Raw genomic sequence first — 22901 nt, forward strand, 5'->3', positions numbered from 1 at the left:
AAGGGCTTAGATTTTCTTTGAGGAACCCTTGTCAGCCCTTAGGTCCTAGTTTGAGAGCAATGGCGGGTAGAGCGTATGCTAGGGGTGATATCTCGGGTCTTGGTTGGAATAAAGCTAGGAATAAGAGAGATAAAAGAATTGAGAGGGTCAAACTTAGACGAAGAAAAGGAGATCTTGGGGATTGGAGATTCTGTCGTTGTAACTTTAGAAACTTTCGGAAAAGATTGAAATGCTGGAAGTGCAGGAAGATATGGTCGAACTTGGATTTCAACTTTCCCATATCTTCCATTAATGATTCAAACCCACATGAGGCGGTGCTGAGAAGGTTGTAAGTTTCTGCGATTCCGAGAGTTGCTCAGCATGCAACATCGGAAGGTATTGCCTTCAATATTGAGGCAGTACATTTGAAAGCCATCTGCAACGCTGATATTGGTATATGGGGGGAGCATTAAAGAGGGATGGTCTGTGAATCTGCCGGCACTTGAAAATTGGCTTACTCGTAAAAATGGAGGGTCTTTTGAAGTTGTGGTGTATAAAATTGCCCAATTGGAAGTGCTTATCTCCCCCCCTCCGGGTTTCAATCGATCCAACCTAATCTCAGCTTGGATTGCTGCAACAAATTCTCCCTTTGTTGAGCTCCTACCATGGGGGTCAAAATTCCCTATAGAAGGCAAGATTCTCTGGTGACGAATATATGGTGTTCCTCCTGAAGCCTGGTGTGAGGATAACTTTAAAAGAATTGGGGAAAAGATTGGCAGAGTTGTGGAGCTTGATTCCTCTTGCTCTGTTGGCAAAGGATATAATTCGGCAAGAGCACTGATAAGTACTAATAGGGAAATCGGCTCTGAAATATCTATCCAATCATCTATTGATGGGTCGGTAAGGTGGGTTTATCTGCGAAAGGAAGATGAAACCTTAGATCTAAATTCAAATAGTGAAACGGGGAATGTTGATAGTTTTGAAGAAGATTGTCTTATAGGGGATGAGCATGCTTCTAGAGGTGATGAGGAAGATAATGGGGAGTCTTTTATGGGTGAGGATGATTCTCTGATAGCGGCGGAGGTCGGAGATGATGGTGCATGGAACCAGTTGGTAGAGACAATGTTTCTGGCTCACGATAGCAGCAGAGACTATCGTGAGCTGCATGGAGTGCATGATAACAATATAGCACTTGGCGGCCATTTCGAATTTCGAATTGAGAGGTCTCCTCACGCATACAGGTGGCGTAGCATGAGGGGCACATCCAGTAATAATGGTACAGTGGACCCCACGGTCCTCATCAATAGTTTTTTTTTTCTGTTCAAGAAACTAAGTTGTTAAGTAGAAGGGGCCCAAGTGGTCTTTTGGGAACAAATTTAACGAGTGTGAGCTGGACTCCTACCATCTTGGCCCATCATAAGGTTCTCTCTATTGGGCCTGGATCCTTGCAATTGCTAGACTTGGATGAAGTTAAGGTGTCAACTTCGCCAGTAGTAGATGGCGAAGTCTGTGTGGAGTGGAGGGCTCGTGTACTGACGTGGTGGTTCCTGCGACCATCATTAATAGTTTTGATGATATATTAGAGGCGATTACGCCGAGAAGATTAAAAGGTGCTTTAAAGGTCGGTTCTACTGGCGGTGATTATCTTGGGATGGGCTCTGTGACTTTGCTGGGTTCGAATGGATTTTCCTCTGGCCGACATGAAAGGTGGGTGGCTTCTGGGACATTCTCTGAGAGTGTTTCTTTGGATGGGGGATCCGAGAGCAGATTGAGTATCCGCACTAGTCGACGGTCATGGAGGTGTGATCGTGAAGTACTGGGGGAGGTAGCTCTTAACCTGGATTTCTCTTTCAAGGAGGTACTTAATTCAAACGATGTTGTTGTTGATGGTGGTGCGCAATCTACGGATCTTACGCCTTTCCCGTCGTGTTGAAGGAAGAGCTTCTAAAGTTGATTCTGGATGGTCTTTGATAAATTCCTCGGAAGAAAACTGCAGGAAGGGTTATTTTAAGCCGTCTTGCCCTTGGGAGGTTAGGGTGGTGGTTCCAGATGTGCTGCTCGAGTGGGTAAATCAATTAATCGGAAGGGGATCTCGAGGAGAATTAACCACAAGCTGTCCTCCATTGCATCGGGGGATAGTTCAAAAATGGTCTATGGTTGCCTACCACATATGGAGTTGGGACTTAACTGCCCTCGTGACATGTTCGCTGAAGGTATGAATTTGTTCAATAATATTAATTTTTATTTATTTTTGAATGGTAAAAAAATTGTTCAATAATATTAATGGTAATGTGTTTTTGTATTCTTGTGTTGATATTCAGGATACATCATTGGGCACCAACCCTTCTCTCAGTTCTTTTGCCATTCAATCTGTTAGACACCCTGGTCCATACTCTCTTGTATCAGCACCTGTTCTTCAATGTGTAGTATCCGATTTAAAGTCGTGACGGTGGATGAGGGGGTTGAATTCTTTAGCTGTGATGGTCCTATTATGGAGGAGGAGAGTATAAATCGAGTCAGGGAGAGGTCGAGTGAGGATGCTCTTGATTTGTTAGTGAACCATACTGTAGAGGTTAGTAAAATACTTGGTTTGGTCTATTCTGGTCCTGAGGAGGATTTTAGAGACATGATTAGATCCTCGGAGATTAGGGATGTTGAGACGTGTAATATGCCTTCTATTCTGTTTGAAACCCCCCAAAAAAATTGAGGGAGCTGAAAAGGTTTAAATCTGAGGTTAACTATGATGGGAGTTCGGTTGTTGAGGAGATATCCTGGTCTTTTTCAGGAAGGAAAAAGAGCGTCTACTAAAATGATTTCCTTATGAAGATTATATTTTGGAACATAAATGGTTTGAGATCTTTGGCAAAGAGGCCTCAAGTGAAGGAGCTGGTGAAGAAGAATAAACCAGATCTTGTTTGTATTCTGAAAACAAAATTGGAGGTTATTGATAGGAATGTTATTAGAAGTCTTGGGGCCTATACCGGAATGGGGCTTCTCTTTTGTGGAAGCTATCGGCACTTCGGGGGGTATGTTGATTGTATGGGATGAATCTATCTGGGTTATGACCGAGGAATGGAAGGGAAGATTTTTGGTGTCCATCGTCATCCGTAGGGTGGAGGACTCGTCTTTGTGGCTTTTTTCTGGAGTTTATGGTCCTACTCTTTGGGCGGATAAGAGTTTGTTTTGGGAGGAACTTAATCGAGTTAGGGATATTTGGCCTCATCCTTGGTGTATTGGGGGTGATTTTAATGAAATTAGGAATGTTTGCGAAAGATCAGGTTGCTGGAGAGCAAATAAAAACATGTTAGCTTTTGCGGATTTTATTGCTAAGCATGATTTAATTGACCTTCCCCTATCAGGCGCTAGGTTCAAGTGGTCTAGAAGAGATGCTGTCGGATTGACCGCTTCCTCATTTGCCCCGGGTGGTTAAATCTGGTACCTGAGGTTTGTCAAAAGGCTCTTATCCACTCGGTATTTGATCACTGCCCCCTCTTGTTGGACCCAAGATTGGAGTCCTGGGAGTCCTCCACCTTTTAGATTTGAGATTGCGTGGCTTCGAATTCCCCATATGGCGGATAGATTGGGAGGTTGGTGGGAATCGCATATGGCTCAGGGCCCAACGGATGTGGTAATCGGGCAGAAGCTAAGGCATGTAAAGAAAAAACTAAAAGAATGGGTGGCGGAAAGGAGATTAGCTGATTTGGAAGCAAAAAATGGCTGGAAAATAGAATTAGTGACTTAACTGTGTTGGAAGAGTCTGGGCTTGGGAGCGCACTCTCCAAGGAGGAATTGGGTAGAGCTAAGGAAGAGCATAAAGGGTTGTTGCTCCATGAGGAAATTACATGGAGGCAGGAGTCAAGAGTGAAGTGATTGAAAGAAGGGGATAAAGATATGGCTTATTTTCATGCCATGGCTAGTGCCCGAAGACGAAGGAATAAGATTGGTTCTATGGTGTCTGGGAAGGAGGAGGTTACTAAAGTGATTATGGATTTTTATTCGTCCCTGTATTCTTCTGATGGTATCATTCGCCCGATTCCGGAGGAGTTAGAATTTAGTAAGCTTAGTGTGATTGAGAGAAACGCATTGGGGAGGAGGAGATCGAGAAAGGAGTTTCCTCGATTAGAAGGGATAACGCCCCTGGCCCCGATGGTTTCTGTTTAGCTTTCTTTCAATCTTGTTGGTTGTTTGTTAAAGGGGATATCATGAAATTCTTTGCAGAGTTCTATAATGGATTGGTGTTGGATAAAGGCACCTGTGCTACTTTTATAACTCTTATTCCTAAGATCTCTGGTGCTTCTAAGATAACTGAGTTCCGTCCTATTAGTAGGTGGGATGTTTATATAAAATATTGGCAAAAGTTTTGGCGGATCGATTAAAGGTGGTACTTTCATATATTATTTCGGATTGCCAAAGTGCTTTTGTAAGCAATAGGCAGATTTTAGATTGCTCATTAATTGCTACTGAGGCTATTGACTCATACCTTAGATTCGACGAGGGTGGTATTTTGTGTAAATTGGATATGGAAAAGGCCTATGATAGGGTGGAGTGGGGTTGTTTGGATTACCTGCTTGGAAGAATGGGGTTTGGGAGTCGATGGAGAGAGTGGACGAGGAGATGTGTTTCTTTTGCCTGGTTCTCAATTTTGATTAATGGGTCACCTAAAGGCTTTTTCAAGTCATCTCGACCTTAGGTAGGGTGATTCTCTATCCCCTTTTCTTTTTTGTTATTATGGCTGAGACCCTTAGTAGACTGATGGTTAGAGGGAGTGGGTTGGGTTTTTCAATGGCTTCAAAATTGGTAGTGATCAGGCTGAGGTGTCTCATCTTCAGTTTGCAGATAATACACTCATTTTCTATGCTCCACACTCCTTTTCTATGCTCCGGTTGTGAATCAAGTGATGAATATGACATCCTCCCTTAGATGTTATGAGCTGATCACTAGGCAGAGTAGGGAGGATCGGCCCCAGATTGCTCAACGATGGGAGGCTCCCCGTAAGTGGATGTTTAAATTAAACTTTGATGGGCCGAGTTTTGGGAACCCGGGCCCTGTTGGGATTGGTGGTCTTTGTTGTGGTGATTGTGGCGATGTTGTTTCGGCTTATTCTGGCCCATTAGGGGTATGTGATGCTTCAGAGGCGGAGGTTAAGACGGTATATCAGGTATAAAACGGCTTGATAGAGGTGTTTTGGATTGCACTATTGTGGAGGGTGATTCACTTAATGTGATTCGGTGGTTGCGTGGATCGGTGTTGCCTCCTTGGAGATTTTCTTCCCTTTTTGATGAAATAGATGATCTTATATTGGGATCTAATTTTGTTTTTAATCATGTGAGGAAATCCTCTAATGGGGAAGCTGATTCCTTGGCTAGGGCAGGTGTTAGTCATTTGGGTTTGGAGTGGTTTGATTTCTTACCTCCTTGAGGAGGGTTCTCTTGTTTTCTTTGTATTATTGTTGTTTCTTGTATTCTTTGGAATGGTCCATCTCGGCCCTCTCCCTTTTTAATGATAGTATCTTGCCATTTCAAAAAAAAAAAAAAAATCAGTTGGGGAAAGGGAAGAGAGTGAGGTTGAGGGAACGTGTAGTGTAGAGTTTGGTTTTTTGTAGAAATTTAAAAGATTACAAGTCCAAGATTGTTATGCATCTCTTTAGTTTGTTGGAGTAGACTTCTGCTTCGATATCCATAGAGGAAAGTTGGGTTTGGGCTGCTGAATGTAATGGTGACTTTTCCACGAACTATCTTTTTGGCGCTCTTGTGGGCGAAGGGACGGTGAAGGCCTTTTGGAAAAGGATGTGGAAGTCAACGATCCTATATGGAATTCAATGCTTTGATGTGAACAACTATTCTCAAGAAGACCAACATCCTGGCTACTAGATGCTCCCTTTGTTACCGGATGGAGGAGATGGCAGCGCATATCTTCCTCCATTGCATGCTAGCTAGCAGGTTAGGGGGGCTCTGTTTAGTTGGTTTGGGGTTGTCTAGGAGTTCCCTTCTATGCTCTAAGAACTCCTTGTGAGCTGATTAGATGGCGACCAAATATCTAGTGGAAGATTTAATTTGGGAGTCAAAATTTCTCATGGTATGTATTTTACTTTTCAAAAAAATAAATAAATTCACAGCAAGTGCTGTTGTTGGCACATAGATTTTCAGAGGTGTTTCTGTCTCTGTTTTTTTACCTTCTCAAAATTGGAGAGAAGCTATGATTCGTGGACACGGACACGAATTTTGCATATCGACACTGACACGGAGTGTCGGACATGGCAAACCCTCAAGGGGTTCTTGCGGAAATGAGTTGTCTAACATGGCAACATATAAAAATCTAGAAATGTGGCACGTACATACACATAAAATTATTGATTTTCACGCAAATATGTATCCAGACGCCCACATAACTGCAACACTCCTATCAGAGCATTTAAAAGTGTCCCAAGGAGTGTCGACACGTGTGTTGTGTCGGACACGGCAGGACACACGTGTCAGCAATAAATTCAAAGTGTCGGCTAAATCATAGGAGAGAAGTGCTTGATGATCGAAAAGGTAGGAAGTGAAGGTTGGCTTGTTGGACCCCTCCAACCATCAATGTTCTCAAACTTAACTTTGATGTAAGCTCATAAGTTAATCCAGGTCCGGTTGGAGTTGTGGAGATAGAAATGGCTATCAACTGTGGAAATTTTCAGTCCCTATTGGCACTGTTGATTCCAGCACTAATGAGAAGCCAAGGCCTTGCTGATGGGGTTGAGGATTTTTAGAGATAGGTTTGAAGGTCCTCTCTCATGGTGGAAGATGACTCCCAACTGTAATCTGGTAGTGAGGGCTGGCAACATCACGTTTAGCCACATGTTAAGGGGAGGGGCAACTGTGAGGCATGCGTTTCTTTTTGAGGGACAATCTCTGCCCCATTTGTATTTTTTTCCTCTTCCGGGCTTTTCGGCCCTTGTATATTTAGTCTCTCTTTAATGAAATTGCTCACCCTACAGTAGTTGATTGGTGGATCTGTTATGTGGAGCTTGGAGATTCCGTGATGTGTAGATTGGAATCATTTCTATTCTTATGAGATTGGAGACAGAGTCCTTGGGTGATAGGCAAGTGATCTTTCTTTCTTTGGCATCTGACCAAGTCTCAACGTTGTTTGAACCTGCTGGGCTGGTTAGTTGATCAGCTTCTTTTAGGTGTGAATACTTGTCTCTGGACTCCGGACTTTTTAGAGTTGGATTTGTTGTTTTTGGAAATTGTGATAGCTTAAAGTCGGGATACCAGATGCAAAAGCGTGTGCCCTTATCAGATAATAATTAGTTGCCTTCTTTCCTTAATCAACCATGCAGCTTTGTGAAGAGAGAACCAAAACAAGGCTGTGCCAAGGTTTTGGCTTGAGAAATGCACTGGGGTGTTTGTACTCTTTTTGAATTTAAAGGTGGGACGGGTTATTGGTTTTAGGGAAGTTTCAACCAGTTGAAGTTAAGATGAAGGGATGACATAAGAATTGTTTTGGTGAGGTGGGAATTCAAAAAAAGTGTCTTGCAAGAGATTTTGAGATTTGATAGGTTGGAAGTGTTGATGTTCATCTTTGGCTTTGGAGAAGGTTCAGAAATTTTGACTATATGAACGTCAATGTATTGTGAGGTTTGAGGAATGTTGGTAGCGATACACAAAATTCCCAGCCCTATTTCACTTGTTAATCCTCAGAAAATTCCCAGCCCTATTTCACTTGTTAATCCTCAGAGGGAGTAAAGAACTACTTATTGGGTCTTTTTGGTATATCATTGGATCAGCATCTCTCATTGCATTTATAAGTCCTTTAATTTGTCATTTTTCAGTGCCATTATAAATGCAATGGGATGGCGTGGATCCAATGGGGCACCCTTGCGGCTGGGTTATTGCATGGGCGCCCTTCAGTTTAGCATTCCTTCGATAGATAACATACCTATTTGTGGAGTATTTGGAAAGGAAAGGATTAGAATGTGATGATGTTTGTCCATCATTGGCTGATCGGAAACCATTTTCATGGCTGGAAGAGAGATCTTGATACTGATACTGATGATTGAATATAACTTTGACGGTTGCTCAATTGGAAACCCAGGCAAGGCGGGGATAGGTGGTGTAATATGGGATGCGGAAGGAACAGTATTCATGTCTTACTCTGGCTCGATTGGAAATTGCGACGGGATGCGGAAGGAACGGTAGTCATGTCTTACTCTGGCTCGATTGGAAATTGCGACGCAAACGAAGCAGAATTGCGAGCCTTATTATTCGGTCTTAAATGGTATGCCACTAATTTATCAAAATCGCTTATCATTGAAGGCGATTCAACAAACTCCATTGCATGGGCCGCAGAATGCTCAAAAGGGCCCTCGAGGCTTCAGAATTATATTGCGGACGTCAAAGATCTGGTACGGAGGTTGGGCCCTAAAATACAACATAGACGAAGATCTGCAAATCACTCGGCGGATGACTTAGCTAAAAAAAGGGGTGATGTTGAATTCGATGGTTATCCAGATTCACCCTGTGGACGTGGATACAGTGGTGGGATAGGGCTTGAATATCACGTTGCGTATCTTGTAATTCACTGGTATTATGTAAGGACACGTTTGGATGCCCAAAAGAATTTGATTTGGATTTCTCATATCTGCAGCCGTTTTTGCACTGTGATTTGGATCCGGATCCAGATCAAATCCTTCAGTTTCCAAATTAGCTACTGACAATTGAAAAAAGCAAATTTTCAAATAAGCTGTGGAAATAAGAAATTGAAAATCCACAGATCTGGCAGTTTCCTTCACCCTCTTGGCTCCTCAATCTCTCCCCTCCACTAGGAAGTACCCCCTTCCCTCTGTCTCCTTCTACTTGAGCTGGCAGATCTATTCCTTATGTATTCAAAACACAATTCCAAATCCAAATTCAAAATATGAGGTATCCAAACGGGCTCTAAATGGATTTGAAATCCGGGCTGTGCTGTGGGGGACTTCTTGTCCCCCATTCCTTTTATTGTAACCTGTTTTGATGGCGGTTAATGAATGTCAATCTAAAAAAACAGCAGAGCAAAAAGGCTATGGCTTTCAAGATATTAGAAATAAAGATTGTCAGGAATTGGTTGTTTCAAGAATGGCCAAAGATCACCCTGCTACATTTCTCTCATGTCCAAACGTTATGGAACTTGATCTGGACACCATAAATCTTCATTCTCTAAATGATAAGCAGGGTAAAAAATGTCTTGACTGGAGCTCAAAATCTCTGATCCTTTTGACTGTGCAATAGGCCAATAGCTACAAGTATTGCAAATGAGAGGGAAACTATGACGAGGGAATAGTTTAAACTTTAAACCAGGGAGGAACAAGTCCAAATAGAATCAAGCAAGCATGAAGTGAGAGCTTCAAGAGGTCTTGATTTTGCTTCTACTTAATGTATCGGCCTCAACTTTTTTTCACGAGTGTTACCACCATGATTACAGATCCAAGTGAATGAAGTACAATGCAAATTGTTAGACAGAATTCATGGCACACACGGTCTTACTTGTGTGTACATTTGCAGACCCAAATTGGATGGCTGAGATTTTGATGCATGGGATGTGGAGCTCACCGAAGGAGTGATCTGGATCTTTGAATGATAACCCTTTTGTTAGGATGATCCTCTAGGCCCTTACATTTGCCTTTGTTTTTGGTTCCGCAAAGAAAAAAAAAATAAGCTGCTGATTTTTGTAGTCCAATCTTAAGCATGGGATATCCTTCTCGGCTGGATATCCTTGAACAGACAAAATTCTTTTACTTCAAAATAAATAGAATTAATTCGGTGTAGGGTAGAATACCTCATGATGCATAACTTTTTGTAATCCAATCTTAGGCATGGGATATCCTTCTTGTTGTTGATAAATGGCTGAGGATGAGGATTTGAGGGCCATCTATTGATAGTTTCTCACTTTTCGGAACATGCATAACTTTTTAGTGGCTAATGCTCGAGGATATGAGGGCAAACGAATGGATAAGATGAGGCTCATTTGTACTTTGTTGATGAATCCTGATCGTCGAGTTTGGGGTCTCTTATAGGGGTGTCAATGGGCCGAGATGCTCCAATGGATCCAGAGGATCCGAACATTAAGTAAGGGTGGCCTACAGCACGAGGCTCCTGTCATTGCGGGGTCTGGGGAGAGCTAGATGTACGCAGCCTTATTCCTGCTTTTCAGAGAGGCTGTTTCCGTGACTCGAACCCATGACCATCATGTCTCAATGGAGCAAAACCTTACTCTTGTGCTAAGGCTCGCCCTCTGGGACCCGAACATTAAGGTACAAAATTATTTTGGATGGTGGCCACAAAAATTGATTGGACTCTCTTATAAGCTGAATATTAGTCAGCTTTTTCCGCAACCGTTCATTTGCATTCCTCAAAAGTCATTTCACAGGAGGGTTAAGATAACTGATTGTTGTGGGAACTGATATATTCGCCCCATGTTTTTGACTTGGGACTTCCCCCTCTAGTGTATTTAGGACTACTCTTTTATATTAGATGGGGCTGTCCCAAGTAGAAAAAGAGGCGAATATATCATTTCCTATTGACACCTCCAAGAAGGGGCCCACCAGAGGACAAGCCCGTCCCATAATCTCATAGAATCCTTATCACCAACAACGAGAATCACAAAAAGCAGGATAGAAATGACGAGACATGGAGTCCCTTCTCTTCCTCCTATTGCATGGGCCCCATCGTAATTCTCCAATAAATAAACAATCAAAGAACGGAGCTCAAAAATGTTACTTACACCCCTTCCCAATTTCCTAGCAAAGGCCGTTGAGAACCTGTTCAGAAAACTCATCCGCTGATCCGACGGTGCAAATTTGTACACGTATGGTGGGCCAACCCTCCGGTCTAAATCTTATATTCCATTGGGAAATGATATATTCGCCCCTATATTTTTACTTGGGACAGCCCCATCTAGAGTAATACTATCAGTCTATCACTACCCTTTACTATTTGGTAAGTAAGGCTACAGAAAAAGAAATAAAGAAACAAACATTTATTTTGTCGTTTTGTATGTTATTCAGTGAAACGTACTTTTCGGATACTTGTACGCTGGTCAGGTTGCATGGATTCCGGATTTTCCGGTCTTTAGCTTTTCTTTTTTTGTCTTTTAGCCATATTTTCCGCTGAGGCCCACACTGACAAAAAGATAAAGTAATTGATAGATTGCTCCCCTTTTCTTTCCCGGGCTAACCCCCCTCTAGTGGATCTATGATTCTCTCTTTACACTACGAGGAGCTGGCCCGGTGAAGAAAAGGGGGAGAATTTATCATTCCCCAGTGGCTTTGTCTTTTGTACCTTCAAGATTGATGATATTTTGTACTCATCTTTGTTTCAAACTGTCTTGATATTTGGGAAACCCTTGTTTTTTATTGACTTGGGAATTGTAACGTAAAACTAACAAAGAACGTCTTGTTTTCTTTGCCGTGTTTTTTACTCTACATAGAGCGAAATGTTTTCCGCACGATATCTTAGATAAGTTATCTGAGCAAAAGCTCAAAATTTATTTTACTAATCTTTCGAGTTAGACTCGTATTTTTCATGGTTAACCTTAATCTCGAGTTTTTCACAGTTCTTTACCCTCTCCCGAGTCTTTCCTTCTTTGACAGTGAAGTGTGTAGGTAAAGTGTTCTTTACTTTACCACTTTCCCCAAGAGTGGCATCCTTGGGGGTGCAACTGTTGTGCCTACAACGCTTATCTTATTTGGCAACCCATCCTTTGTAATCTTCGCCTATTTGTCGTTGAGTTTACTTGGACACATCTCCTTGACCCAAAACTTTTCCCGATCGAATCTTCCCTACATGTAGCACAACTTAATCTTCAAGCCGTTGTCAATTTCCTTGCTAAACACTATCAAATCGTGTGGATAATGTTTTTTTTTTTCTTTTTTTTCATGGAGATGAATTCTTTTCTTTGCTCTTTTGTAAGAAGCGAGGTTGTTTTGATAAATTTTCTATGGAAGTTGAGTTCGTAGCATATAATGCAACTACGTCTGCAGCTGTATGGATAAGACGCTTCTTGTAGGATAAACTATTACAAATATCCAACAGTCATGACATTTACTGTGATAATTAAATAGCAATATCCATCATAAATATGGTGAGATTGTCACCGTAAGAAAACATGTCGAACACCACTTTCGTTATATATAAGATATATATGCGAGAGAAATGAGATTTGAGTGGGATATTTGCCTACTAAGGAAATGAATGTCGATTCACCGACAAAACTTATTGGAATAGTTGATTCCATAGAGTACTTGAGAGGGATTCGGTGGGATATCTGCCTACTAAAGAGATGATCGTCGATCCGGTGACGAAACTTATTGGAATAGATGATTCTATAGAGCTAAGACTTGGGAGGTGATTTAGTGGAATATCTGCATACTAAGTTGATGATCGGCATCCCACTAACAAAACCTATTGGGATAGATGATCTCATAGAGTTGAAAGATGATTAAGGGTTACATCACGGACAGTCATAGGTGGAAAACGGTTCGTGTGGCAAGTTGTCTTCGATCATAAAGCTACAACAAATGAGCAAATAATCTTCATTGTAAGACAAAATAGCAGTGAATGGAAAAATAACTTTCATTATAGGATAATTTCCCATGAAGGATTGATTTACGATTGGAAAAGCACAACGAATGGGGAAATAACCTTAGCTGTAGGGTAAAAACACAATGAATAGATAAATGGGAAATTATACGGTGTAAGGCCTTACAACAATAAGGCCTTTGTACGGTAGAAGTACCACCCTTGACATTTGATCCAACAGCAGCTCCTCAAAAAGCTCAAAAAGTGAGCTGCTGTTGGATCAAATATCAAGGGCGGTACAAAGGCCTTATTGTTGTAAGGCCTTACACCATATAAAATCTCTAGATAAATAACCTTAATTGTAGGATAAAATCATGATGCGGGATTGATTGGCAAATTATTATTTGATCGGAGAGAAACATTGCAAATAACCTTCATTGGAAGATCAAGAAGCAATGAATGGGCAAATAACCTTTGTTTGAGAATCTAAAAACAACAAATGGGTGCAACAATCTGCCATGGCGAAAGGCCATGATGGCCGAATGACCATGCATGTGGGTAACTGCCTAGGAATAACCCCTCCTCCGAACATAGCACAATTGGTTTCTTTTTGGAAGAAAACCAATCTCCCTCACATGTCCAATTTTTTCCCATTTGCGTTTACTTTTCATCTCAGTAAAACCAATCAGATTACTACGAGACTGATGTTCAAGACGAAGTAGTGTCGACTTTTCTAGGGGAAGAAGTGAGTAACTTTAGTTGGAGAGAGAGAGAGAGAGGAACCCATATTTTCCAACCCAAGCCCGATCCGAGTTTTTAAGCTTGTTAAAAAAAGTCCTAAAAAATGTCGGGTTTCACTCGGGTCGGGGTTGCCCAAACCCTCAATCCGAATCCGACCCAAACTCAACTAGGGTTGGAAAAACTCAACCCGAACCACCAGAACCCGATCGGAACTCGGCCAGCCCGGCCCGACTTTTTCGGGTTGAACCCAACACGAGTTGCACTTATTAGGTAGTTCCGTCGTCATGCTCTCTCAGTCTCTCTGGTAAAATGTCCGTTTGCAAAGTAGCCCTAAAGATTACACTTTAATCAAACGGTCCACCGGTCTTTCTCAAAACGGGCCAATGTAGGACCCACACCTACCCTAAGAATCTGACCCTCACCTTCGACGTGCTACACGTGAAGGTATTAGGGTTCAGCCCTATACAAATTTGCCCGCCCTACAGTATGCCCGTGTCAGAATATATCGGTATTTGAAAGTTCAAAAACTGTTGTCGACGACGGAAAGAAGGACCACTGCCATTAATATCAGCCATTGCCCGTTGTTGCACGTCGCTGTTCCTAAACCCTTCCCAAAACAAAAAAGACCCCACCCCCTTTTTCCCTTTCCCCACCCCCTTTTCCCCCCCTCTTTCCAATTACCCCCCATCTCTTTCTCACTACTTCTCTGCTCTTTGATTCTTCTATTTTTAATATCTGTTTCCAGATTCGCTTTTCCTTTCTTCTTCAGATTCGAACGAGCTTCAAAATTTAGGGTTTCCGACTATGATTTCTTCAGATCCGCCCGATTTTCTCACGGATTTTAGTTCAAGATTTGTGTTCTGACATTTTTCTTTCTTGATTTTTGTTTTTGGCGGATGAGAGAATGGATCGGTTTCAGAGGAAGAGATCATCGAACGGTAGAGATAAGATCTTGAACCCTTCGGATTTGAAATCCAACGGTGGAAATAGATTTCTCGCGGAGAGAGATCGCAAAGAAGGTGATTTAGTTCTATTTTACGTTTTTTTTTCTCTGATCATGTTTGTAGAATTATTAAATGCTGTTTGGATACATGGATTTTATAATACAGGACATTCCACAAGCTAAAATCTGGATTTTATAAGCTAAAACCTGGATTGTACATTTTCAGGATTGTAAAATCTAGGGTTTCAGCTTATAAAATCCAAGTTTTAACTTATAAAATCCAGGATTTTACAATCCTAGATTATAAAATCCTTGTTTCCAAACGGCCAATTAGTGATATGGATTTTAGGTTTTCTCTGTACTTGGAATGGAAATGGATTCTCCTATTTTTTTGCTGAATTCGGTGTTCTGATAGTGATCAAGTCTAGGGTTTTTATGAAACTTGTAGTGAGTTTCTTTCTTGTGAGTGATGTTATGAAGGCATAGGGTTTAGAATTTATTTTTTTCATGATGATCTTTCCTTCCGTGTATGTTGTTTTAGCACTGTTTTCTGTATTCATTTCGGCATGCTATTTATTCAAAGTTATCTTCAAAGAATCTGTTTTTTTACTTGGAATGGAAATTGATTCTTCTTTTTTGCTGAATTAGGTGATCTGATATTTGTCACAATTCTAGGGTTTTGATGAGGCTTAAGGTGAATTTTTTCGTTTGAGTGATGGTTTTGAAATGGCTTTTCTCAAGATCTTTATGGTTATATTAATGCGAATAGTTTCTTGTTTCCGTGAGTTTCTAGGGTTTTTTATGCGATTTCTTTGCATTTTCTCTCACTCTAGAGTTTGATAATGCTCTCTCAGACTCTTAACTGCATGTATGATATGTTTGGAGCATCTTTCTCACTGTTTATACGTATTTCTTGAGTTTCCATGTTATGCTGGGGAAATTTTCTAAAATTTTCTGGTCGGGGAACTCTTGTATACGATGTTTTTAAACCGTTTGTTAAAGAAATGTTTCTTTTGACTCGCTTAACATAGAGGGATTTATTCCAGGCAGTGGACACATTAAAAATCAAATGGATGAATCGAAGGTGGTAATGGATTCTTGTCTTCGTAGCAGCATTCCTACTGAGGAAAATTCAGTAAGTGGTCTTTCTCTTATCGGGAAAATTTTGGATCAAGAAACTCTTTGTATTCTTAATTGGATATATGAAAATTTTGCTCATTTATTACTGTAAATAGTTAACTTTTTTTATGATTTTACCAAAACATGGCTCGTATGCCTTTCCATGCTAATATTGACGAGATTTATACATTTACATGTTTTCTAGTTTGCATTTGAGTTTAGGAGGAGTTCTTCTAAGGAAGCTTGTGGGACACCAATGAAAATGCTACTAGCTGAAGAAATGTCAAAAGAAAAGGAGTTTAGACGGCGTTCACCTAATGTTATTGCGAGGTTGATGGGCCTTGATGCCCTGCCAATTCAGCAACATGTTCATAAGCAACAGAAGAAGATGTCCGAAGATTATTTTCACCGAACAGCTGGGCTCCAAGAGAAATGTGTTTCACATGAGGACCATTCATTTGGGAGGAACAATTTTATGGAGCAAGAAGAATTCAAGGATGTTTTTGAAGTCATGAAAACATCAAAGGTTGAGAAGCACATTACCCGTCCGGTTCAAAAGGAAATGATGAGCTCAAAGCTAAGTGAGGCAAAAGTGAATTTCATCCGGCAGAAGTTCATGGATGCAAAACGACTTTCAACTGACAAAAACCTTCGCCAATCCAAAGAATTTCTTGACGCTTTGGAAGTCCTAGATTCCAATAAAGATCTCTTCCTGAAATTTCTACAAGAACCAAATTCATTATTCACAAAGCATCTCCATGATCTACAAACAGTTCCAATCCCTCCCCAACCAAGCCATGTAAAATCCCTGAAATCATCAAAAGCTGTACCTGAAACTGGCGACATATGCTGGAATCCAGAGAGAAAAACTGAAGGCTATGTGCAGATGCAGAAGGTTGCCATGAATTCCCTTCAGAAACATGAAAATGGTAATGTTACTCACAGCAAGCACAGTGTTACTCGCTCACATAAGTCAATGAAATCAGGATTTGAAGTCAATTCTGAGGAATGCTTTCTCCCTACTAGGATTGTCGTTCTGAAGCCGAGTTTTGGAAAGGCACAAAATATGGATAGAGCTATTTCGTCACCAAGCTCTTCAGAAAGTTCTCATTCTGTTAACATAAAGCGTAGAGAATACCGACGAAGGTTGGGAAATCGTGAATTATTCCCAGAATTAAGGCATCAGCCAACATTGGCCAATAATGTGGAGCTTATAAGGCAATCAAAGGATTCGCGAGAAATTGCTAGGGAAATTACTCGACAAATGAGACAGACTGTAGGTAGTGACTCCATACATGTATTGACCTCAGGAAGGGGAGGGCGTGCTTCGAATGGAAGCTCATATAACATGTCAGCAAAGGACTCCCCAAATCTCTCTGAGGAGTTGACACCCACTTCTGGGTACTTATATGATTGGAGTAATCGGTACAGCCCCTCATCGTCTCGCTCAACTGAGTCATCTGTGAGCAGAGAGGCCAAGAAACAACTCTCTGAGCGGTGGAAGATGACCCACAGATTTCGAGAAGTGGGAGTGGCTGATAGGGGCTCGATGAGTACCTTGGGGGAAATGCTTGCTCTGCCTGATACAGAAACAAGTCCAGGTTTGGATTCTGTAATTGGTCAGGATGGCTCAGTTGACAAATCGGTGAGAAATGAGGCACTTGAAAGATGGGATTGTCCTTTGGGTATTAGTAGCAGGGATGGCTGGAAGGATGAATTCCCCAAAAATTTATCAAGGTCCAGATCTCTTCCAGCGTCATCTGATGTTCGCGAAAGTCCAAAAACGAGCATCAAACGTGGAGCTCTCAGCAATGACACTCGTTTAATGTTCAAAGAGGCGAACAATCTGGGCCCCAACAAGTCATTCAAGGAAAACTTCTCCAAACAGAAAGAAACTCTGTCCTCTAGAAGCATAAAATACGGCACTAAGAAATCTCAATGTTTCCTCTCTACTGATATGGAGGATAGCACTATACGGGATATTCATGTGAGTCCCGATGCCCTGAAGAATGAGCTTGAGGCGAGGGATCAATCTGAGCAGAGGCCTCTGAGTTCTGGTGGGATTGGTGACCATGCAAAGCTTACTGACCAAGTCATAGTTGCTGAGTGTGAAGATTCAAAAATGTCTCTCGAAACCCATGAAGAGAAGCTTCCAGAACCTTCATGTATGATGTTGGCAAATGACAGAGACTCCACTGCTTCTGATAAGAATGATTTAATAATGGAGGTATGTTACCTTTTACTTTCTTTGGCAGTACACTGAAGATTTAATTGGTTCCTCTTCCGTTTTGATGGGCTTGGTTAATTCTTATTTCTAGTTCTTAGTGCTTTTATATTATCTTGTAAGAATCAAACAGTATTAACTACTATTTTAAAAAAAATTGCATGCCAGCAATCCAGGAATACCCAACTTACCTTTTTCATGCAATTTTACTTTTACTTGCTTACATTTTGTATGTTTTTCTGTATATCTAATTTGTTTTTGATTTGTATCTCTGATATATTTTGTGTATTTTTCCATCAAGTTATGCATGATTTGTAAGTTCAACGATTAATTTGTATTCCTCAGACAGCTTATTATCACTTGTCGGTGTTTTTTCAATTTTCGTGTTTAGGGAATGCAGTATGTGGTGTTTCAGTACCTGGGAACCACTTGTTCACGTAGATATTCAAAACTTAGAACAAAGAGTTACTTCATTGGGATTCCCCCATCAAACACCATGTAGGCTTGTTTATCACAGTAGAATACCATAGTTTCTTTCTTTTCTTTCCTTTTTATTTTTTATTTTGGGTGTTGGAGTAGCTCGCTTTTTTTTGTATTATGGGAACACCAGCGCATGCATGGTGTGCAAATACATACCCTGTTTTGTGCTTGCATCTAAGAAACAAACCCTCATTAATTTTCTGGGTTCTATTACCTTTCAAAAAAATAATTCTGGGTTCTATCATGAATCCCGGTGCGTTCAATGTTTGCAGAAAAAATTGTGTTTTTTTCTTGAAATGGAAAATTTTAAAGTAAAATTTGTGTTTTATACTCCAACTGGACCATGAAAAGATCTTTCATCTCGTTCAGTCTGTTTCTTGGTAGAATCTTTGTACCAAAATTGTACTCATTTTTTTCCCCTAAAACATTTCTTTACAAAAATTCCTTTGTAAAAAAAGAATTCCCTTGTAACTTCTTAGAGCATTCTACCTTTTCTGCTTCTGCATTTGTGTTTGCTTTAGTGGTATGATTTGGTTGCTCTTTTATCATACTTTTCTTCCGTTTTAAATATTTCAATTTCTGTCCTCTTCAGTGGTATTAAAATTAGATTTTTCTTGAATGATTCCCTTCAATAAAGTTGACATTTGACGAGATACGTTTTCATTTTCAGGAAACATCAGTAGATGACCTTGAGGTAGGGTCCCATTGCCATGTAACAGAGCCAGAGTCTCCTCAAAGCTCCAAGGAAACTGAACAGCCTAGTCCAGTCTCTGTTCTAGAACCACTGTTTGAAGTAGAAGTATCCAGTCCTGAATGCTTTGAAAGACTCAGTGCAGATCTTCATGGTTGGTGAATGAAACTAATATAACTCATTCCCTCTATTCACCTATTACTTCTATTTTAAGCTCTACATAACTTTCTCTGTTCCAGGGCTCCGTATGCAACTGCAACTTCTCAAGTTGGAGTCAACAGAACCATTCACTGATGGATCAGAAATCACTGCCTCAAGCGATGAAGACACTGGAGAAGGATGTGATGGTCTTCTCGAAGAGAAGGAAGAACTCTCGGGAATATTTAAAGATGAGAATAGACCCTTCTCCTTCCTACTCGATGTGCTCGTGACCTCAGGTTTTCATGGTGCTGAAAGCAAAATGCTCTTTCCAACATGGTACTCTTCAGAATTTCCTGTGGACCCGGTCCTATTCGAGAAGCTAGAGAATAAATATGGCAAGCATGTGGGATGGTTAAGATCAGAAAGGAAACTACTGTTCGACCGCATAAATTCAGGGCTTGTGGAGATACTCCGGCCGTGCATGGAACGACACCCATGGGTGATGCCGAAACGGAGAAGGACTTGGGTCGTGTCAAGTGGCGAAGCACTTGCGGAAGAGGCGTGGCAGTGGCTGGTTAGGCAGAGTAAGGAAGTGTCTGGGAACTCGCCAGAGAAGATCATAGGGAGGGAAGTGGGATGGATAGAGTTGGAAGAGGATGTTGATACACTCGGTATGGACATAGAGAGATTGTTGATAGATGATCTAATGGAAGAAGTTATGTTGGAGCTCTCTTCTTGTGGTGAAATGTAAAGATGTGTGGAAATGATATGATCACTTTACAAGGAAAAGCTTCACGCTTGACTGGAAATCAAATGGGAATGCGAAAAAATTGCTGCCAATATCCCTACTGTTCTGAGAAATGACCCTAACTTCTCCTTGCATGATGATTTTACTGCCCAGACGAAATGTGCTGAAAAAGTGTTCTCTTCCGTCATTTACCATTTCTTAGCATCGATTGGTCTGAAATAAATAATTATGGGGTCAACGATTTTGGGATGGCAGCCTGTGCAGTTGAAGTTCAGCACTTCCTGCTATTTAAAAACATGAGGACATCATTTTGGAGTTATGAACTTGCTTGGATCTTTGGGATGGCATTAGAAGAAACTTGTTTCTCAATGGAACATCTACCATTTTCTGGTGATTAAATTCAGGGAAACCGTGAATATTGGCGCGGTTGGAAGGAAAAAGCTAAGTGGAAGAGAATGATGGAAAGCAATAGAATCAACTAGCCCAGAAAAGGTTGGGCCTCTTCTCCTCTTGTAGCCAATTTTCTAATCTCCCTTTTAGCTATCTGCCATCATTCTTGCTACAAAGTGCTTGTGTTGAGAATTGGTCTGCTGAAAAATGGTGTGGCTAGAAACCTAATCTGATGTGATCTCTAACATGGTTGTTTCTTCCCAAAAACTGCTTCTGCACATTTCTATGGTTGTTAAAATTGGCTGTTGATGAGTGATTCGATTCATGAGTGAGATTGATTTGCATCTGAAGTTCTCAGAACTCTGCCAAAAACACATCACTCATGAATCCAATCGCTGAGTACAATACTAGTTTTGTGAATTTCAGATTACACGAGTCGTACAACGATCCGATACTTTTATGCACACACCATAGCTCACTTTCTATAGTTTATAGCAGGGATTAAAAGAGCTGCTTTCTTTCCTGCTATTAGCTAGCTGGTGGCTGCGATGGCCCCGCCGGAGAAACAAACAGGTGGGCCAACAACAGTTCATGGCACAAACCTTGTCCAATGTTCTGTTGTGTATTTCCAAAATATTATTGTTATTTTTAAAAATTATTAAAATTATTTTTTATGATTCAAATATCACTTCTTTGTGAAGGGGGGTTGAGGTGCCTGGTCTTTTCACTTTCTATCGAAAGAGGCTCTAGAATTGCCTAGGAATTCTGTACGTTCCTCCGTCTAAGTCATGGGAATTTGCCGTTTTTTTTTTTTTTTTGGGCGTTCTGTGGGCATTAGCAGTTTGTTATTGCTATTAGGATGTAACACTTGGGTGTTAGAGGGTGTGCTTGGGCGATGTATTCTGGGGACTTTGTTTTTGCCTTGGTCTAATTGTAATAGTGGGAAATAGAAGGGGTTAGTTATCTGTGGCAATGCGACTCTCTCAATGTAGTTAGGTGGGTGAAAGAATTGGGCAGTTATTCACGGCGCTTTGCAGGCGCACTTGAGGAAGTGATGGATAGAGTGGAGGGTCATTTTCTGGTCTGTCAGTTTGTGCCGATCAGCTAACTCTGAGCCAGATCATATCATCTGGTCTGTAGCCTTGTTCTTGTTTTTGGCAATAAAAATTTTCATTAAAAAAGAGAGTTGAAAATGAAGTCTTAAAGATAGAGTCTTATGTGGCCTGATTTGCCCCAATTTCTTGATTTTGCTTTTTAATTTTTGGTCTCTATTTTTGTATCTTTCCTATAAATCAATTCCCAGTTCCTTCAAATTGTATAGCTTTCTCTCCTACTGATGTCAGATGTTTGTCTCTCATAACCTTATCACTTGTTATTTTTCATGAGATATAGGTATTTGTGTCATCTTCTCCCACATCACATCTCTCTCTCTTCTTTTTTTTTTTTTCTTTTTTTTTTGTGGAGACTAAAAACATCTTCTCTTCTTTGTATCACTTCCTATTCTCACCCTCCATGCATAATTTCATTCTTTTTAAAATAATCACCTCCCATATAGGACATTTCAGCCTTTTCCCTGCCAGTTTCTTCACCCACACTTGCAATAACTATTGAAGATTTTGTGCATCTCTTATCCATTGCTCTTCATTTTCATTGTAGCTTCTTCCCTGTGCCGATCAAGCAGAGTACGCCCGTTGGAGTAAAGCTTCAACTATCTACATATCATTTTCCCACTTTTGTCCTTGTATTAGGCTTCTATCAACATTTCCATCAAGACCCATTTACCTTTCTTCAGCAAGGGTTCACTTCTATTTGCTTACTTTTTTTTATTAAATTTTCTTGAAGGCCAATCAATCTGCATTTTGATCGAAACGTCTTTTTTAATTTTGTTGGCAAGTAGAGATTATATTAGAAAAAAAGAAGGCACACGACTGAGATGACCGAGCCTACAACGAAAACACAGATACAATAATAGAAAAAAAACAGCAAAAATCAAGGAGGTAAGAAATACAAAATATCCAGAGCAGCCATGCTTACACCAGATCGGGCAAGCCTATCTGCATCGCTATTTGCCGATCTTTTTACATGCTGAAACCTAACATGGGAGCATGCTAATCTCTTGAATCTCATCAATGAGATTGGCAAATTTCAAAGGATGGGAGTGGTGATCATCCATCCTCCTAATCATATTAAGTGAATTTCCCTATACAATCAACATACTAAGGATACTCTCATATGAGATTCTAATACCTTGAAGGACTGCTCTCAATTCTGCTTCCTAAGAATCTACTATTTTGATCGGCTCAGAATAAGCCCACCTGGTCAATCCCTGATCATCCCTGAGAACTCCTCCAACCCAACCCCTGTTAGACTCAAGTTTCCAAAACTCGAGTCATCAAAATTTAGTTTTATGATACCTTGACCAGGAGCACTTACTGAGGGGAAAACGCCTCCTTATTGACACTGCTAGCACAAGTCTCACGCCAACCCCTCTATAGATCAGCACAAGAAACAAATTTGAAGGAAGAATTTTGACCAATGCTATTGAAAGAGAACTTTTATAAACAAATAATGTGAGCTTTTGGCCAGTCCTTTGAAAACTCTGTCATTTCTTCCCTTCCATATTACCCATAACAATGCAACTAGAACTATTCGCCATAGAGATTTCCCCTTTCTCCCCCATGACTCAAATGGCCAACCATCAAGGAATTTTGTTCTTTTTTTGTACCTGGTTTTGATCAACGCTAGAGCCCCATCTTTTTCTTTCATCCCTTCTTCCATTATTACCTCAGATAAAATCTGCGAACGCTCCGGTCATCTTGAATTCCATTAAAGCAACCCTGGTTGAAAACCCTTGATGGTTCTTTCCTCCCGGAAAATTTGCATTCAGATTTCATCTTCCCAGCAGAAAGAGA

General features: G+C 40.8%; 1 protein-coding gene and 1 long non-coding RNA gene across 5 annotated transcripts; both read left to right on the top strand.

The window, feature by feature from the left end:
• Positions 1–8591, top strand: LOC143848253 (uncharacterized). The gene is made up of 2 exons (XR_013235347.1): positions 1–2192; positions 2301–8591. It is a non-coding gene; the product is annotated as an uncharacterized LOC143848253 (long non-coding RNA).
• A 5198-nt stretch (positions 8592–13789) lies between these two features.
• On the top strand, positions 13790–20267 carry LOC143848155 (uncharacterized). Of its 4 annotated transcripts, none has more exons than XM_077357003.1 (6): positions 14146–14272; positions 14845–14890; positions 15243–15331; positions 15521–17542; positions 18690–18864; positions 18950–20267. In XM_077357003.1, exons 3-6 carry the CDS (start codon positions 15266–15268, stop codon positions 19600–19602), a joined length of 2916 nt encoding a protein of 971 aa, XP_077213118.1. In that variant the 5' UTR covers positions 14146–14272; positions 14845–14890; positions 15243–15265; the 3' UTR covers positions 19603–20267. The 4 variants fall into 4 exon arrangements, with proteins under 4 accessions (XP_077213117.1, XP_077213118.1, XP_077213119.1 ...); XM_077357004.1 differs by having other exon boundaries at positions 15538–17542; XM_077357002.1 differs by lacking the exon at positions 14845–14890 and having other exon boundaries at positions 13790–14272.
• Positions 20268–22901: the final 2634 nt, after the last annotated feature.

This window comes from Tasmannia lanceolata, unplaced genomic scaffold, assembly GCF_043159265.1.
Source record: "Tasmannia lanceolata isolate RefF3 unplaced genomic scaffold, GAP_Taslan_0.1 ptg000016l, whole genome shotgun sequence".
NCBI lineage: Eukaryota > Viridiplantae > Streptophyta > Magnoliopsida > Canellales > Winteraceae > Tasmannia > Tasmannia lanceolata.

What these genes read in the sequence shown, in the direction of transcription:
- LOC143848155 (XM_077357002.1), top strand. Translation starts at nt 14,158, where the DNA reads ATGGATCGGTTTCAGAGGAAGAGATCATCGAACGGTAGAGATAAGATC. An exon ending in GGAGAGAGATCGCAAAGAAG is followed by an intron (nt 14,273 to 15,242) that starts GTGATTTAGTTC and finishes GATTTATTCCAG; the next exon opens with GCAGTGGACACATTAAAAAT. An exon ending in AGAATGATTTAATAATGGAG is followed by an intron (nt 17,543 to 18,689) that starts GTATGTTACCTT and finishes TTTCATTTTCAG; the next exon opens with GAAACATCAGTAGATGACCT.